Source organism: Halichoerus grypus, chromosome 12, assembly GCF_964656455.1.
Source record: "Halichoerus grypus chromosome 12, mHalGry1.hap1.1, whole genome shotgun sequence".
Taxonomy (NCBI): domain Eukaryota; kingdom Metazoa; phylum Chordata; class Mammalia; order Carnivora; family Phocidae; genus Halichoerus; species Halichoerus grypus.
In genome coordinates this window covers 103,148,436-103,168,076 of record NC_135723.1, presented here as the reverse complement: position 1 = coordinate 103,168,076, position 19,641 = coordinate 103,148,436, and the positions used below count along the sequence as shown (strand labels likewise).

Here is a 19,641-nt window from a genome sequence, read left to right as displayed (position 1 = left end):
CAGGAGATGTGGCTTATTGGGAAGAGCATTCACCGCCGGTTCCTGGAGCCGGCAAAGTGTAGAAATGTTCTAAAGTAATGATGCTCTTAAATGGGGCGCCATTTGCGGAGCATCTGATGACGTGGACTTTCTGGGTGAAGACTGCATGTGTTCATGCAGCGGACGTTCCGCGGCACCCGCCTGCGTGGGACAGTGTGCCCGGCTGGAGCCCTGCGGCTGGCCAGACACGCCCCTTCCCAAGGAGCCCGGCCTCCCGGGGAGCGCAGCCTGCTCCCGATTAAGGCGAGCAATAGCAGGGCTGGTTTGAATGATGTTCCTTCACAGAAAACTGAACCATGAAGCAGTCATGAAAGCTTTAGAAAGTGTTACCTTTTCCTTGGATGTTTAAATTAGCAGTAAAATAAATCTGGAAAGACCGTGTAAACGAACATTCATCTCATTTTTTTTTTTTAACATAACAGAGAAAAGGAAGCAGACCTCATCCGTGGATCATCGGGTGGCATCATCTCTAGATCGTGGGTGGGTCCATTTAAGCCAATGACGTGCAGGGAAATGCTGGGGTTTTCACATCCAGCCTGGGAAGTAAAGGGGAGGAGACGTGAGTAAGCTCTCCTGTGGGGCAGTGTCTTCTTGCTGCGAATTCCTCCCCATGAGATGCACAGGCAGGACTCTGGGGCTCAGGACTCCTGAGCAACCCTGGGGCTGAGAGCAGGTCACTCATGCACAGAACCTTACAAAGGGCAAGAGATAACTGGACCAGTGCCCTTCCTTCCCCAGGAAGCCTACCCCCTCCTCATTCCTCCTAGTGCCTCCTGAGTATCAACATGGGAGGGGGAAAAGGAGCTGGACGAGAAGCAGGAGAGGAATTCCTGGAGGCGATACCAAGAGGTGGCGCGCTGATGGTGAGGCACATGGTGGAGAAGGCTGATGAATGCTGGCTGTGGCCCAGCAGGGGTTGGGGGGGAGGGAAGTCCCTGGAAAAGGAGCTGGGTGGGTTCTGCTCTGCATCACTGCTCCCCCCACTGTGCTCCCTCTTCTAGGGGAAGAGCACCGCCAGGAAGGGGAAGGAGAAGCGGGGGCATTCTTTGTTAGCGGGACTGCTGGGTCTCCTGGACACCCTCGCTTCCTCTGCACCCTGCACGCAGACATGGCAGGTTCGCCATGACAGGACACGGGTCCGGTGGGGTCACCAACTCATGCCTCTGATTTGGGAGAGGGTACCATGGGGCAAGGGGCACCTCAATTCTGGGCATTCTCTTGGCTAGCATAAGATGCTTTTCCATTAAAATATGAACCACCTGGGGTCTCATAATTCCAATTCACCCATCCCAGACTTTACTGGAAAACCACTGGAAAATCAAGATGGCTTTTGGGCCATCACTCCTAAATTGGGGAACCTCCCGTAAAAGGGTTCACCAGGGAAACCACTACATCCCCGGGTGGTTAGAGCGGCCGGGCGGCCATTGCCACACTGTGTGTGTGGGGTGGGGAGTAGAGGGGTCCAAAGATTCGGCATTATTTAATGGTTTCCAACTAAAATTCTGGATCTTCCACATGATGTAGAGTTAAGTCCAGTCAAGACCAGCTGAAAAAGGAGTGAGAGAATTCTGTCCACAGGCAAACCCATGTGGTGTGTTGACATCTTAGACGCTCCCAGAACGGGAGAATGGCCAACAATGGCCATGTCCCCAGAGGAGGCCTGTTCCTCCACACGGGACCTCCCTGGATACTGGCCACATCAATCAAAGAGCTGTGGACTGAATGCCTATGTCCCCCACCTCCCAAATCCAAAATTCCTGTGTCGAAGCCCTAAGCCCCAATGTGAGGGTATCTGGAGGTGAGGCCTTGGGGAGGTGATCGGGGCTGGTGAGGTCATGAGGCTGGGCCCCATGATGGATTCGCGAGAGACAGAAACACCAGAGCTCACTCGCTCTCGGCTGTGTGAGGACACAGAGGGAAGGCAGGGTCTGCAAGCCAGAAACACGGTCCTCCCCAGAACCCCCCCTTCCTGGCACCCCGATCTCAGACTCTGAGCCTCCAGGACCGTGAGGAGTAAATGTCTGCTGTTACGGAGCCCGAGGCGACTGTACACCCGGTGTTTCCTTCTCTGGCCCGGGGCTCAGGCACTCCCTGGCCTCCCTGGCCTCCCTGGTCCCCCTGGTCCCCCACGCCCCTCCTGAATCAGACTGCAGGCTGGTGTGTCTTGTCTGCCCTGGTGCACAAGGCACCTGGCATCAGCTCTCAGAGCCCTCCGATGGCTCGGGAGCCAGGGCTCAGTGCTCGCTGGCAGAGGCTTGAGGGATCCTTCCGAGGCGGCCCAAGGCGGGAAGCGAGCGCCTGGCACCAGGCTGGTGCAGGCAGAGAATGGCTCGCCTCCATCCGGCCCCCGGGCCCTGGCGTGGTCTAGTGAAGCCAAGGGGCAGCGGGGCAGCTGCATCCACTCTGTCAGACATCAGCGTCTCTCCAGTTGAGTGGGCTGCAGAGAATTTGGCATCAGGTCCTCCCTTCGTGCCAGGATGCTGCGATTCGCTAACAAAGCAAGTTTTAGATGTTTGTACCCCCTCCACACTCCACTGCACTCCTTGCTGTTCTGTGGGCTCTCTGGGCCAACAACTTGGCCTGGGAAGCAATCAGAGACTCCGGGTCAGAATAGGACCAAGCACAAAACAGCCCAGCCCGGACCTAGGGGACCAGGGGCAGACAGAGATCCCTCTGACCTCCCAGAGCCAAATTCTAAACTACGGCTCTGAGGACAGGGTGCCCCAGGAGCAGGCAGGGTGGATTGTTGTTTCCATGGAATCATAAGTGGAGGTAATGTATTTATTTTGGTTCCAATGAAGCTCAAATGATTCACGGTCGTTCAGTTATTTAAAACAGAATAAACCTGCCAACAAATTCAGTTCCACAAAGATGGGCATTTATGCAACGTAATGGGAAATACTGACTCTTGCTGCGGTTGACTGCATTGCTCAGAACATGTCTGACTGGACAGCCCCATGTCTGGAGCCGCCCGGGGCGGGGCTGCGGATGGACAAGGCAAAGCATTCGCTCTACCGTTTCCTCCCCCTACCTTGGGGTAGTGGTAGGGCTTCACCGTGGGGTAGACGGAGCCAGTGTAGGTTGGGAGCTCCATGATGGGCACGCGGGAGTCGTTGATGGTGGCGTAGGCGAGCCTCGTGCCATCCGGAGACCACCAGTGGGCGATGTGAGTCTTCAAAATCTCCTCTACGGGGAAACAGAGTGGAGAAATGTAGACAGACGACACATAGGGGTGTGAACCAGGGCTGTGTGGGCACATCGGGCATCCCCTCGGGGACACGGATCTTCTGCCACTTTTGAGTGGTCTTCACTGTGCCTGGATATGCCTTCATTCCCTGGGGGCTCAAGAGATGCCCGGTGCTGACCACCGAGCCCCAGTGAAGCCCAACAATTCAAGGTCCACCTGAACAGAAGCTCATGGTCTGGAAAACTTTATTTTTATTTTGCACACATCTGAACACTCTGAGCCCAACACATGCTTTTTGAATCGAATTATTATTGCACCACTGCAGGTTATTATTTTAAGATGCTTTAAAAAAGCAGAACAACAGGAAGTCAATCCCCACAGTAGCAGGGCACATCCAGGTAGCACCAAGTGAGAAAGGACGCTGTACCGGAAGCTGTCTCCAGAAAATCCCAGGTCGGCTTGCAGGAGACGCCTGGGGACTCACGCCTACACACGCACACACGCTCCCTCGGGAACAGCTGTGCGGAAGGAGAACGTGTCCAACAGTCAGTACACCCCTCAGCCTTAAAGGAACGATGAATTTCCCCGGCTGTGGCAGAAAAGCAAAGTGGCCCCATCTTCAACGGGGCTGAAGTGCAAAGGACTATTCTCACAGGTTCCCCCCACTATTTTGTGTTATCGCAGTGTCTTAGCTAAGGAGAGTCTTAACTTCGGATGAGTTTTGTGGGATCTGCTATCTACTCCAGAAAGAACAGTTCTAGTCCGCTTTCACACTCCCCAAGTGTACCAAGTCAGGGTCCTGGGGACCAGAGACCCCAGCTCTTAGGTCAAGGGATTGTCTTTACATCATCTATATGCATTGTCAACCATTTCCCTCCAGACTTGTTTTTAAAGTAATGGCCAATATAATTATAGGATCACGTAATACAAGTCACACTGAACTGGTTGCCATCAGGTATGTCCCATACCCCGGCTCCATGGTGACAGAGAGGCAGTGGAGGGCCCCGAAATCATGCCGAGAAAATGAACTGAGCGCACGTGACACAAGGGACAGCACCGTACGTGGCGACAAGGCAAGGACAGCTGACCGCAGAGGAAGAGGATCACGAGGGGAGGACAAGGGCGGGGGTCAGAGGGCCACAGGGAGGACACCGGGGCTCATGGGCCTGTCCTGGGGACGCTGCTGCCACCAGCTGTGGAGACGCTCACTGCCAAGTCCAGGCCTGAGAGTGGGGCAGGCTGCAAACCCTTGGGCCTGGGTGTGGGGGCTGCCTGAAGGCGCAGATGTTCCTCCCCTGGGCTCACTGGCCTGGTCTCTCAGGTGAAGGAGGCCCCATGCCTGAGCCATTCTCCCTGAAAACAGCTCCTCCCTGCCTTGCAGGTGCTTCCTCCAGGCCGCCAGCCCCCTGGCGGAGACCCCCACTCAAGGCAACGCGGGCTTGCTACTCGGCTGCTCACCAGATGGCTGAGTCTCACCCAACACCCAGCACTCTTGTCCCCCGAATGCACCCCTGGTCTGAACGCAAGGCTTAGTGCACAATAGGTGAAGGGCCCCAGAGTCCTTGGTTTTAGCCTCTGTCCATGGAGGGCATGGCCGCCGCCCCGACCAGCCCCACCTCCCGTGTCCTGCCATCTCGGGGCAGCCCGCGAAAGGGCTCAGAAGCTTTTCCAGAGCAGCCCTGCAATAGCCAAACTGGAAAGAGCCAAGATGCCCTTCAACAGATGAATGGATAAAGAAGATGCGGTCCATATATACAATGGAATATTACTCAGCCATCAGAAAGGATGAATACCCAACTTCTACATCAACATGGATGGGACTGGAGGAGATTATGCTAAGTGAAATAAGTCAAGCAGAGAAAGTCAATTGTCATATGGTTTCACTTATTTGTGGAACATAAGGAATAGCATGGAGGACATTAGGAGAAGGAAGGGAAAAATGAAGGGGGGAACTCGGAGGGAGAGATGAACCATGAGAGACTATGGACTCTGAGAAACAAACTGAGGGTTCTGGAGGGGAGGGGGGAGGGGGGATGGGTTAGCCTGGTGATGAGTATTAAGGAGGGCATGTACTGCATGGAGCACTGGGTGTTATACGAAAACAATGGATTGTGGATCACCACATCAAAAACTAATGATGTAATGTATGGTGACTAACATAACATAATAAAATTAAAAAAAAAAAAAAAAAAGAAGCCCAAAGGTCTCCTGAGGTTAAAAACAAAAGAAAAGGAAGAAGGCCGCCTCTCCAGAGCCTGTAAGTTTCCAGCGTCTCCGGCAGCCGGCAAAGTGACTTTCAGGTGTGAGTTTGCAGTGAGGTGATTCAGAAGTGACTGCAGAGCCACCTGCCTCCTCTGCTTGGCGCCGCGGAATGGTGAGTAATAGACTCCAGCAGATGGTCTGCTGGAAAAAAATAGGCACCATTTGCAATGCAATTTGTGGGTGATTCTGCTCAATCACTTCCATGCTGCACGGCCGGGGGAGGGAGCCAATCAAGGCAAGTGGAATCACAGAGAGGGAGCGGGATTGAAGGGGCTCAGGGAAGGAGGCAGAGTCTGCCCGAAATCAGCGGTTTTCACAGCACGTGAACTCACGGCCAGCTCTGGATTCTCCCCGTAGGGAAATGGCTGGCTGCACAAAGGCTTCATAAATGAAGAAGGTTTTGACAAAAACAAACACCAGCACGACCCCTGCAGAGACGCTTCTTCTGTTCTTCTCTTTGGGCCCAGAGCAATCCCCTAAAACAGGAGGGATGGCACCATGCCTACGTCAGGCCCCCAGTGCTCGGTGTCCGGGGCGGGGGGCGGGAACCAGCATCTCACCGCCCACCCCCCTTCTGTGCATCCCACTTCCAGACTCACTCTCAGGAAGAGAATGAATATGCGGTGAAGGCCTGGCCTGACTCTGGGCAGAGAGTCATCCGTTTCTGTCCATTCCGTCAGCAAACGCCAGCGCCTTTCACTAAGTCAATGCGCCGCGCAGAGACTTTGGATGCAGAAAAGGGTCACTTCAGACTGTAGCATGTGCTGGGCAGAAGGGAACTCAGAGACCACATAGTACAGGGATGACAAATATCTGGCGTGTGTGTTGGCAAATGTTATTTCCCTTCGATTCCAGCTGATGGCGGGACGATGGACAACGCCGGGCTGGGCCACACACGACTGGGGGCAGGGGGCTGCAGCCTACTTTCCCCAAATGCCCTTTAACACACTGCTCCTTGGCATTTTTATTTTTCTGTGTGTTAGTTGCTCAATAAAGAGATAATGAAGTATAAGGAACTGAGGGGAGAAGGACCAGGCAGATGAAATGTTGGCATTTTTGTGTTAATTACGAACATCCCTATTCTGCAAACGTTTTCTTCAGGATCTCCAGCTTAGTGAGGCAGTTGGCTTAAATGCCATGAACCAAATGCAGCTTCGGGACAGAGTTCTGCAGAGGGAAAAAAACGATCTCACCAGCTGAATTAACCACATGAGTCCTTGCCTTGCAACAGGACAAGAAGCTTGCCCTTCTGAGCGAGTACGAATAACTTGCAAAACTGGACGCTCGACCTTGCTTTCACCTTGCCTGTCCTGTCCAGGGACCATTTTAGAATCAAACAAGAAAAATACATTTGGAGCCATTAACTAGTCATGACCGCCCCTCCTGTCAAGGGGTGGAAGTCTCTATCCATGCACTGAAGCTCATAGTAGGATCTGGGCCAGCCTTCCTCACTTCTTGTCACCGTATCTTAAAGAAGCCAACTCCACTAAGTGAATGTTATTTACTTATGACAAACAATGTTGAGGGCTTATCCAGAAGGACACAATCTCTTTGGGGTCAAGGTGATAAAGGCCAATCGGGCAAAGAAGAGGAATTGTCACGTATTCCCGAGTGTTTGGCAGGTGCAGCATGAGAGGGGACCCCACATGGTTCCATGGTGGGAGCCTGGTGTCACTAGGCTGTTCTCAGGAAAGCACATGGGAGTGGTGCACACTTTTCAGTGCAGATGCTGGGCTCCACTCCAGGCAGAACAATCTGTATTTGCTGGGGTCGGGGTCGGGGGTGGGGAGGGCACAGGTGTCTTTTCTGCAAAAGCTCCAGGAGTGGCTTTGGTGTACATTTTGGTTAAGAATGACCAATTTTAGGCGCCTGGGTGGTGCAGTCAGTTAAGTGTCTGACTCTTGGTTTCAGCTCAGGTCATGATCTCAGGGTCCTGGGATCGAGTGCCCCCACCCCCCCCCCAACCATTGGGCTCTGTCCTCAGCAGGGAGTCTGCTTAAAGACTCTCTCTTCCTCTCCCTCTGCCCTCCCCCCTGCTCCTTCTCTCTCTCTCAAATAAATAAATCTTTTAAAAAAATGAATGACCAATTTGACAAATATACTGTATCTGATCAAATAAGCATTGTATTTTGGAACTGTAGGTATTGGCTTTATCAGTATACATGACATGCTTCCAAATTATTTGTAGGGGTATCCCTTATCGAACAGGAGAATCACAGGTTCCCCTTAAAGGTGTGTGGTGGGTGGAACTGTGGGCCCCTCACATATGCTACAAAGGGATGTGCTGCGTCCTAATCCCTGGTACCTGGGAATGTGACCTTATTTGGAAACAAGGTCATTGCGGATGTCAATTAGATGAGGTCATCCTGGAGGAGGGTGGGCCCAATCCCATCTGACTGGTGTCCTTATAAGGAGAGGAAAAGAGCCACAGAGACAGATGGGGACGATGTCGTGGGAAGGCAAAGGCAGAGGCTGAGGGGTGTGTCTACAAGCCAAGGGCTGCCAAGGGCTGCCGGCCAGCAGGACCTGGGAGAGACAGGCAGGATTCTACACGGTCTCGGAGGGAGAACAGCCCCGTGACACCTTGATTTCAGACTTCCAGCCTATGGAACCGAAATAATACATTTCTGTGGTTTAAAGCCACCCAGGATGTGGCATTTTGTTTCGGCGGCTGCAGGAAGGTTGTGACTGGCTCTGTCTACGCCTCGCCGGACGGCCAGCCCCACGTCGGGAGGATGCGCACTCCTGAGTTAGGGGCTCCGAGGCAGCCAAATTCCTCCCTGAAACCCAGTGGGCGGCATTTCTGAGTCAGACCCGCCCAGCAGGGGAGCTGTCCCACTCACCCGGCCGACAGCGGGTGGGGCTGCCCCTGCCCCTGCTTCCCCGCGTGCACACGTGCGTGCAGGTCTGACACTGCCCATAGAGTGAAGACTGTGTGCCAGACGCTGTTGCAACTACTTCACACACAACTCAATCCTCCTACAGCTTCATGTTTAGGTGAATCGTTCTTCGACTTAGTCACCTGCAGTACAAAGTGCCAGTCTGGTCCCCCTCTCTGGACACGGTGTGCTTGCCACCACGCTCTCCCTGCACGAGCTCAGCCAGGACAGGCACTCAGCCCCAGTCGCCGGCCCCACTGGGACTGCCACTCATTCAACACTCCCTCGAGCCAGACGATGCTGTCAGTCTGACTTCAAGTTTATTTCTGAGGGAAGGGGTCCTCGAGTGGGCCCCAGACAAGTGGGAGGAAGACGGCAGACCCCCCCTAGGAGCTGGGTTTCATAAAGCTCAGGGTGGGGGAAGGCAGCAGAGACTTGAGTCTCTGGTCTCTGTACGGGTCCTGCGGCCTGGCCCTGGGGTGGGCGCCTCGTGCTGGTCCAGAGGGACAGGCTGCTCCTGGACAGAAGTCTCCATGCTCTTGAGCTGGGTGCCTCATTTCGTTAGCAGAGAGAGCCTCACCCAATCTGTCTCCTCATCCCCTCCCTTACACCACATTACCGTGCTGATGTGAAGGAGGCATTTAAAATACAAGAGGGTCCTCATCAGGGAGATAATCAAGTGATAATCAAACACATGCAAAGTTAGGTAAGCACTGAGCTGCAGTGTGTGCTTCTGCAGAGAAGAGCGCTGAGCCTGGGAGACCTGGCTGAGGCCAGCGTGGCCCACCCGGGGTTGCAGGAGCTCACGGCTCAGGCCCCACAAAATCGGCACTGTCCCAGTCGAGAAAAAAGGGGCTTTGGGAGAAAAATCCACAGAAAAATAGTGTCGCCCAGGAGAAGGCCTGGTTTCCATCTGCTACTTCTAGGGGCCCCGCGCTACCAGTGGGGAGCTGGACTCTGCCTCTGACCTGCCCTCCAGGCCCCTTTGCCTCGACCGTAAAGCGAGAGGATCAGCTCCCCTTTCTGAATGTGAGCGTCCCTTCTTACAGAAATAGAAGGCAGATATCACATTTTAATTCAATTTGAAATGCTCGATATATTTTAAAAAATAAATTGTATTCCATTCATCACCAGAGCATCTGACATACTGGACAAATATTTAAATGTCCCGTGACGTACAATGTATTTGGTTCCACGTATCACCAAGTGTGACCACGGATTCGTGGACTTGCTGACATAGTGCCACGGCCCGTTTCCCCACCCTGACTGCTTGGGGCCCTGACTTGGATGTTCACTAAGCTTCCTTTGAGCAGATTCTAGGAGGCAGGTCACCAGACTGAATGCCATGCTGTCTCCCGAGTCTTGAAAAAGTAACCACTAACTATAAGCAGGGCTTTGCCAAGGCTGCATTTACTAGAAAACGGTGAGTTTAGAACAGCCCGAAAGTGAGCCTGGCCACAGGGGCACTGCCTACAGGACCGGGGGTCAGAGAGGAGCATGGCGCGTGCTCAGGACGCACACTCAGGCGCCGTTCAGCCGCCTCTTGCTCGGCCGCTCCTGATCTGCACGCCATCCTCCCAGCAGAGTGGGGGCTAACTTCACATGACGTGTGGCCTCCGGCGAACTCTACAGCCCTAAACATCCTGGTGTTAACGAGTGGAATCATGAGCCCTTGTTTGGTGTCAACATTCCTATTTTGTGTGTCTAGGATTTCCCATCCCAGCGACTCTGTGCATGCTCTGGAGGACAGAAAGACAACTGGCTTCTGCCGGAAGGATCTGACCAACGGAAGAGGCAAGAATCTTACGGAGGATCTGGAAGAACAGGACTTGAACAATATGCCCTCCCACATCCTCTGTGGTGGCCACTGTAAGAAGGTGCTCTTATTCCAAAATGACCGTATACATTTAATAATCACTCAAGACCCTAAGAAGCAAAGGGAGGTGTTGCAGAGAGAAGGGGGAGCTTGCAGGTTTGGAGCAGGGGGCGGTAGGCAGGGGCTCTTGCAGATACTCTGCCAATCCCCGCACACCCAGTGCGCTGGAGAGAGGCTGCCTCTGTCCCCCGGAGGGATGAGAGGTCAACAGGGAAGGACGACGCTGACCGGGACAGACTTCATTCTCTTTTGTTCTCCCTGATCGTTTGCGAGTAGCACCTATGCCAAATCCAAGTGTCACAAAGTGGACGGAGACGGTGGACAAGGACCATCCTCGAAGGCTTCCTGGAGAGGGACTGAGGGGGAGACAGGGCTTTGGGGAACAGCATCCCGCCCTAGAGAGGCTGGGTGCGCAGTGCTCAGGAGGATGAACTCTGGAGCTGGGCTCGGGAGATCCAAATTCTGGGCCCGCCACTCGCCAGCTGTGTGACCTCAGTTTGTCTGTAAATGGGGATGGTAACAGTATCTACCTCATCGGGCTGTTGTTGTAAGAGTTACAGTAGTTACTATACGTAAATACCTGGCGTCTGTGCCCGCTGTCTATCATCATGGGACGGATAGCAGGGCCCACCGAGGGAGCAGAAGAAATGCGAGCAGGAGATGGGCCTAGAACCAGACCGACCAAGTGATCAAGCGGGAGACGCTGCCCAGCTATTTGGCCTGGTGCCTGGAGAGCCCGGGCATCTGGTCACGGAACAGCCTCGAGCTTGGGGGAACTCATTACGGGTCACCCTCGTGGGTCTTGGTGATTCGAGGGCCAAAGAGCAAATGGCCACATCTCCCTACAGGGTCCCAGCCTCGCTGGGACAAACTGCGGGGGACACGCTGGAAAACCAGGGCCAAGAAGGTCGTCGGGATTTTCAGTGCACACTTTGTAAAGCATCTGCACAAACGAAGTTTCTTCTGTAACAAAACGATCCCAACAAACTCCTCTCCCCCCAAGTCCTCCCAACTGTTATAATAAAAACAAGGTGGTGAGGATCAACTTTGGGAAGGCAGGGCTGATTTAAGGCAGAAGGCAAGCCGATGAAGGCTGCCGCGACCGGCCGTCCCTGGCACAGAAAACATGTGGCCGTGACCCCTGACTGCAGGTCTGGGCCACAACGGTTCTCTCCTTCCTGCCAAACCGCACAGGCAAATGTACACGCACCTGTTTCAGCAGGTGCTCCCCTAATCCTCGAGGCAGACACCTCGGGTACGTACCGTTACTAGCCTGGCTTTCTCCCTTGAGGACATTCAAGGGGAAAAGTTTAAATTCTTTGCTCCAAACACAGAGTTAGTAGGTGAGAGAGTGGATCCGTGGAGAATGCTGAAGGCGCCCACGTCTGTCCGCCCCCGCCGCACTGTCTTACCTCCGGCCGTCGCGCCCCCGGGCCCCTGGGGTCCTAGACCCCGTGCATCCACCAAAAATGACACGAAGACCAGCACGGCCAGGGGCGTGTCCAGCCGGTCTCCCATCACCGATCCGATGCTCTTACAGAATAGCACTGAGACAGCCTGCCGCTTGCTCCCTGGCACTGGCCAAACACTGTTTTAAATTCAGCTCCTGAAATCCGTTCAATTTTAAAAAAAGAGAGTGTTCTGCCATAATATGCTAACTGACTTTGATATTAATTTAATAATCTATACAGTGATTGGTTTAGTGTCTCAGGTAAAATATATTACCAACCCTGTAATGATTTTTAATTTCCTTGGACAGTTATAGCTTTCTTCCTGGTGTTTCGCCAAAGCTGATCATCCTGTTAATATTCACAAGAAAGTTAAAAATGACCGAGATTCTGAAATTGGAATTTTAATTGGATAGCGACTTAGCCACGAACCGAGATTTACCACAGTTTGTATTTATAAAGGTTTTTTTTTTTCAAAGTACTGACTTTATTTTGTCCTCTTCTGAAAGTTAGAATTTTTCACCACAAAGCAAAATTACAGCCTTAAAATGATATGTAACATTCCTATTATACATTGGCTTTCACTTTAAAGTTGTATCATGAGAATAATATTTCCTCTCACAATACACTGCAGAAAAGCTCATTATTAAACATATTTTCAAAGAAAATCCTAATGGAGCATAGTCCCCTTAATCAGTTTCAGATATTCTGCATAATTATTTCTTAATATCAGTGAAAACATATTTTAAAAATAATGGATATCAAAAACAACGTGTATGAGACAGGGAATTAGGTCTCAAGCTTCTGCTGTTCTAAAAGAGGAAGGTTAATTAACTGTAAATTATAAACAGCACTCAGAACAGTTTCCATTCCCGACAACATCAAGTTATTAATTAGTCTCGGTTCTATTGTTCAAAGAACAAGAGTCTGCCTTCTGACTTAGGCAGACACACACTGACCCCGGGGAAAGAGCTCAGGAGGAATCTGACAGAGAAGGGGCGCTGCCGTGCTGCTTCTAGGGTGCAGATGGAGGAGGAGAGGTGGAGGGTGGAGTACCAGGCACACCCCAGAGCCCGGGGCTGAGCTGTCCTCACAGCCCACCCGTGTCCCTGAATTGGCCAGATGGTCACCGCAGCTCTACCTGAAGCAGCTCTACGCTGTGCAGTCGGCCAAGGACGTGAGGTCACCCGGTCCAGATGGGCAGCTGACCACGGGCCTCAGCCGGACAGCCCTTTCCAGGGGGACAGAACGAACGAGAGGCAGGGACCATGCTCGGTGACAGTCCATCCCACCCCTTCCTTTAAAGCCGCTGCGGTGCTGGCTGCCGAATGCCTGAGGGGCATAACTCCATCGATTCGACCCGGGCGAGGTACCCGCCAAGTCAGAAACACCTGCTGGCTTCCCGGAAGTCGCTGGTGCAGCGGGGCCCCCACCTGGGCACACCTTTGCATGCCGGTGTATACTAGTACGTTTCAGAGCGCGGGGAAGGATTAGAAGGTGCCAGAAACACACCCCTGCCACTCGGCAGCCCTGCCCTGTGTATGGTCCTGCCCCCCACAGCCAGCCTCACCCTGAGAGCGGCGCATTCGCCTTCCCGCCCTCACCTGCCTTCTGTATGTCCTGCTCAGCAGAACCACAGCGCTGTTGGGTCTGGCTGTCACAGAGAAGCGAGGGGCTCAGGAGCAGGCAGCTCTGGGAGCCGACTGGGCCCGAGAGGGGCTCCCGGCTGAAAGAAACCTGACCCTGTGTCCACGCCTCTGGGGCTGTGGCTCCACCACCCATCCTTGGAGAAACACCCTGTGGCGGGAACACGGAACCCCGCGGAGCCCCTCCCCAAAGGCTATTCCCCTACCGACGGGCTTCCCTTTGCCACCCTACACGCGGGTGGTGTCATCCTCTGTAATGGTCCATGATGACGGCCACCACTGTGTTGGACCATCACCCACCATTACGCACACACACACCCAGCCCAGAAATATTCCCATTCTTACCATTTCTCTCCTACTTTCTATCCTATACCCTATCACCCCTTTTCATTAAAGCATCTGTCCTCTTCAACACCATCCTACTTCACTGAGCTGCATGACTGGGGCAAGGCCTATAGTTTGAAAACTATGGGCCATCTGGAATTAATGCATGCACTGCAAACCTGCTCTTATTAACCAGCCCCCCCCAACCAGGAGCGGCTGCAGCAAGTCACAGAAACCGGGACATTCCCATCAGGCACCAACCCACGGCCCTAAACAAGGCCTTCAAGCCCTCACATCCCTCACCCACGAAATGGAAAGAGCAAAGTTGTGAGAAGCCAGAAACACACCTCCCTTCCCAAAGAAGGGAGACCAAGTGCAGAAAGGTCCTTGCAAATCCTCAAGGCCGTAGTGCTGCCCCTTTCCCCCTCATGCATGGCCCACTGCACAATGTGCCACGGGGTCATGGCTCCAGTGAGAGCTTTTATGAAGACATTCCCATGACGCTGCAGTGTTGAGAATGTTGGGGACGTGAGCTCCGGGGTCCTCTTAATCTCGAGGAGCACGGTGTGGGCAGGGACAGGCGGGAACACTGTCAAGACGGGAAGAGCAGGTTCTGTTTAACCTGCCTCCCCCACCGGGCCGACCCGGATCCCCCACTGCCCCTTTCTGTGGCTCCACCCCCCCCCCAAGCAGCGGGTGGGCTGCTCCCTCCTTGAGAAAGCTCCCGCTCTTCCTCTTCATACAAGACCCAGTACCCAAGCAAACCAGACAGACACCACTGTCCGCTTAGGGCCCCTACCCTCCCTCCATCCATTCTTGTTACTGTAATAAATCAATAACCTAGAAAGACGACGGACGGACCCACGTTGGCGCCACGACACTCGGTAGGGCAGCGTCTATACTTCAGCCCCGATGGCACCTGCGGCGTGCGGTGCTTTGCTCTCCATGATACGTCCTCCCGTGCGTTACACAGACATGACCGGGGTGTCGACCGATCAGGACCCCCTGTCCCCAAACCCCCGTTCTGTAGGCTGGGATTAACAAGCAGAGATGAAGGCTGGCTCCTACGAGGACCGTGGCCACTCACTCGGTGTTGGAGAAGAGACATTGTTCCAGGTTTTACTAACACACGGTGATAACAGCACACTCACACCTGCAGTCTGCCGAGGGCAGGACCGATCCTGCGCGGCGCCGCACCTGTTACCACGATCGTCACCCACGGTGCCGATGGGGACGCCGCAGCTGGGCACGGGGACCGACGTGCTGGGGCTGACACGGCTCACACGTCTCCGTGGTGGGAGACGCAGTCGAGGCTGCCAGACTCCAAAGCCCTTGCTCTGACCAGGACACCAACTTCACGGGACGCTCAGCTTCCACTTCTGTGCAGTTGGGGCTTTGCCACATTCTGAGAGCCTGTGATTTCTGGTCCAATTCGTGGAACAAGACATCGACACCGCCAGGCAGACGGCGCTGGGAGGCAAATGCAGACGGAGTGGGACGGCGCAGAGTACGGTGGGACAGGCTTCTGCCCCCAGCACGGCGCAGGCCCAGGAGATGGTGCCGAGGGGCAAGGCCTCTGAGGGAGCTCGCGGCGTCTCCGTGTTAGGTCGGCACAGCCAGGACTCCTGTCCCCTTCCTGCGGTCCTGCTGCAGCATTCCCCTCCCGAGATCACCCTGTACGGTGATCACGGACTTACCGGCTGTGACCGCAGTGGCAAGTGCGAGCTCCCGCAGCCCCCAGGATGAGCGGGCAGAGCACGTCATTCCGGCCACCGGGAGCTCACACCGGAGTCAGAGAAGGGCTCTGATGATTTGTTTCTCATCCTCTTAGGGAGCTTGTTTCCAAGATAAAGAGTACATTTTAGTTTTGTTTTATGGATCAGCTGTATGAATCTTCTGTTCGATTTTGCGCAGTGGTCGGCAGAAAATTTTCTCTTCTTTTTATAGTGAAGAGCAGCGGTCCCAGTGAATTGTCCCTTTGCCAAAATCTAGCCAGCTTACAGAAGCCTACAATCTAGCAAACAGTCGCTATGCTCTGTTTTCTCCTTGTGCTTTGTGGCTGAGTGTGGTCCAAAGCCAAGACGCAGGAACCATCCTGGCTGTTAAAATCACTGTGTGAATAAAATAATTGCAGGTAGAAATTTCCAGATGTCTGGGAAACATTTACTAGTACTTGTGGTGGGGTTCTCCCAGCGGAAGAGCACAAGCTTGGGGGATCTCACAAGGAGGGGCTTCGTTAACAAGCCCCCAACAGGATCAGGCTGGTCACACGGGCCCCGTCCTCACTTCAAATGCAGGAGCTCCACTTTCTCCCTTTCGTGGGGAGGGCGGGTGTTATCGTCCCAGTCGAAGGACTGGGGGCTTTGGGCTTCCAGCAGGATTCTGGTCCGATAAAGCAGGATGCCTCCTGGTGAGTTTTCTAAGTTGGAGCTCGGGGGGAGGTGCCTTCCTCTGAAGAGACCAGCCGACCCCCTTCCTCCTGGATGTTCCCACGACGCTGATGTGTAGAACGTTCTCTGGTTTCTCTCACAGTCCCTCACTCACCTGTGCCCTGAGCTCATCCTCCTCCCACTTGGTTTCTTCTTCTCTCCTTGAGGATAACAATAACCACAGCCAGCCGACACCCCAACTTGGTGCTGAGGTGCCCTGTGTCCTCTGAGCTTCCCCAGGATCCAGCAGGATGGGCAGGGCAGGTGCCCTCAGCCGGGTACAAAGTCTGTCCTACTCTTGACTGGACACTCACAGCACACCAGAGGCTAGGATCCGTCCACTGGGACCACTGCGTCTGTCACCCCATTTCACAGAGGAGGAGGTTGAGGCCCGAGGATGTTGACAGCTTGCTGAGAGCTAGCTTTGAGGGCTGGCAGAGTGGAAACTGGGTCACTGACCCAGAATCCCAGGACAGGGGCAGAGCCCGGCTTAGTCCCTCTTCTGGGCCCACTGCTCTCTCCACCACACTGCTGGGCTGGCCAGCAGAGAGCGAGGCCACAGCCAGTCTCCTCTGCCAGGCTGCTCACAGGCTGGGAGCTTAGGCGTCAGCGTCCGGAGAATCCACCTGCCTGAGGAACATCAGTATTGCCGGCTGTCATCTTTGAATGAGGCAAGATGCAGACGAAAATGCAATGCAGTGAGATGGGGCTCTGGTCCTTCCTAAACAAAGTGGCTCATGGGTTCTGACTGTTAATAAGGGCCTGCTCCCTACACCCCCACTTCTATGTATATTGGAGAAATCCAAAGCGCCCCGAGGAATCTGGGTCCTGGAAAATTGCAAAAGACATAAATAACACGCCTGATAGATCTGTATTCAGAAATAAATGGCCTCATTCTAAATACAGAAAATCTTATTTATTCCTGCTTGCATCTGCTGCCTTTTTTCTGCCACTAAATATTTTATCCAAGGTGCCGGGAGCAGAATTAAATGGGGGGTTAAAAAAGAAATTGGTGAACGTCGAGCCAGGAGGCAGACGGAGCTTTTACCTTGCAAGGCTCACAGCCTCCCTGGCTAATCAGCACTGTGTGATTTGCATATTACACAGTGTGAGCATCTCATTATCATCGGAGAGATCCGCTGAGCCCGGCACATCCCCACCCAGAGCACCTGCACCTGGACCCCGCGCCCGGTATGCCCAGCCGCCACCAGAGGGCAGCGTCCCTCCCACGTCTCCAGTGAGGAAGGCATGAAGTCCGGGTTTGATGTTCTGTTCCGTGGCGGGATGGGTCGAACAGATTTTCATTACAACATCACTGGCTGCTCATCTGTGGCTTCTCCCGTTCTCTTTTTGTTCATACTGAGCGGAGGAAAGACACAAATGCTTCTCTCTGCAGCTGGAGTCTTCTAAGTAGGAAACTTTCAAGAAATTTTGTGGGTGGGCCACCCACGGCCTTGGATGGTGCCCTCAGCCCCACACGTGTGGATGAGCCAGATGAGCCGCTGCCAGCGTGGGTCACGCCGCATTCTGATGGGGAGGGGTCCCTTATTCTGTACAGGAAGGGCAGGGCCTTAAGGACCCAGCAACACCAGAAGGACACAGTGACATTCGGCGCAAGTACACTCAAGGTCCTCACACTTTTGTTAAAGTAGGTATTTAATTAAGCAGCTTACTTGGAATCCACCTTTCTGTCTCACACACGTACACACTCGCACACACAAGTACACACACGTAAGCACACACGTGCCCGTGCACACACGTACACACACTCCCGCCTCCTCTGTGGCTCATGTCCTCTGTGTGGGCGCCAGGCTGCTCTGGGAGATCGCAGGGCGGAAAGCATCCGTCCCTTTTCCGTTCCTGCATGGTGTGAGCCAGAGTCAAGGAAGGCCCATTACACTGCAAAGGTGATTTCCTTTCTTGTATGTGGTTTTCAATTCCCCTTTCAGCTTCACTTTCCCTTAATGATGATTTTACCAGACTCAGTTAAATGCTATAATGAAATGAAAATAATTCTGTAAAACCCTGGCCCACAGAGAGAGCCTGCACTGGCACGTGCTGAAGATGACACGCAGAGCCGAGCTAGGAAAGCCGCTGGCCTGAGTGCGGCCGTCAGGAAAACCACGGCCTCCGCCTCCGCGGATCTCAGCCATAACCACCTGTGATGCTTTCTCTCTCATGTCTGGCTTCACTTTGTTTTAATGCACATGGTCCTCAAAGTGTGGTACATTACGTTCCCTGAAGGGTCCACGGACACCTGAATTTGTCTTCGGGATAAAGGAGACTTTCTGGCATGTTGAGTATTTTGGGGAGGAGATGCCAAGCACTGAGGTCTGTCTCTCTATCCTTAAGTTCCAGAGTCCCTGGGATCCCTGACACCCTTGCCAGGGCCTCCTAGGTGCCAAGGCAGGTGGAGAAGCCACAGGCCAGGAGTGCGGAATGGCTGACCCCTGGGAGGAGCCACAGAGCCCGACTGGAGGGTCCTGCTCAGCTGGTGCCCACCCTCCATGCCCTGGCACATGAGAGGGAAGGCTTTGTCCATCAGAGCTGGATGGGGAAGCCCGGGACACCCCCTGCCTGTCTCTGTGTGTCCTCCTCAGGGAGGTGACCATGTAGGGAGACAGGCACAATCATTCTAATCATCAGCTTCTCCCCTAGCGACTTTGTAAGTCTCCCCAGCAGGACAAGCTTACCTGGATCACATCTTGCAGGATCTAGTGAAAGAAAGGAACTGAAAAAGAGACTGGAGACCATGTACTGGTAATATCTTGATGGAAGGACATTTGGGAAAAAGTTTAAAGCACTCTTGAATTAATACATTCAATAGCTGCTTGGTTTTCTGATTTTCATGTTTTGTAGTCTTAAATCAGAATATATCATTTTGCCCAAAGTGTCTAAATTGTGTTGAAGACTTGACCACACAATCAGGACTTGATTAAATACCATCTTGCATTATATAAACTTCTTGCAGGCAGGTCCAGATCATCGAGCATCCCTGTTTGCCTCGAGGACCCTGGGGGATTTGGTGCAGGATCAATGCACGAACGCGCACCTGGTGATGTGAGGAAGCGCTGTTTCACAGGAAGAGTCCGAACTTCCCAGGCAGCCGCCGTATGCCCATCCCATGAGGGGAGGTCTGAATCGCGTACCTCCCTCATCTCCTCCTTTCCTTCCACTCTATAAGGCCCACACTATGCTGGGCACTGTGTTCTCCTAGTGACTAACCAATGCCAGGCCCGCAGTAGAGGCTTGGCATGCAACTCCTGAGTAAATGAGGGGCACGTGGGCCGTTACTGAGTCTTGGAATATCTTCCTTAGGGAATGGACTTTGTTACATGCAAAATCCTCACAGTCCTCCCACCTGTCTGGAGACACAGGATCAGAGGGGCAACCACCTGGAGCTGGGGGAGAGCTGACCTTTAACGGAAACCCTGTGATGGGGAGAAAGGGAGACCAGAGTGTGATTGAGACAGTCTGAGCTGAACACATAAAAGAATTCAAAAAATGATGGCGTGGAGCAGAGAAAGAGTTGATCCCGAACCTTCAGTAGT

At 53.5% G+C, this 19,641-nt stretch overlaps 1 protein-coding gene across 5 annotated transcripts in view; it reads right to left on the bottom strand.

Annotated features, from left to right (window-relative positions):
• The window catches only part of DPP6 (dipeptidyl peptidase like 6), an 898,846-nt gene that overhangs the window by 98,890 nt on the left and 780,315 nt on the right, over positions 1 to 19,641 (bottom strand). For all 5 annotated transcript variants that reach the window (XM_078059778.1, XM_078059780.1, XM_078059777.1 and 2 more), the window contains exons 9-10: positions 3,071 to 3,225; positions 478 to 575 (exon numbers count right to left, since the gene is read on the bottom strand). In XM_078059778.1, the coding sequence (XP_077915904.1) occupies positions 478 to 575; positions 3,071 to 3,225 (253 nt within the window). The remainder of the gene's footprint in view (positions 1 to 477; positions 576 to 3,070; positions 3,226 to 19,641) is intronic.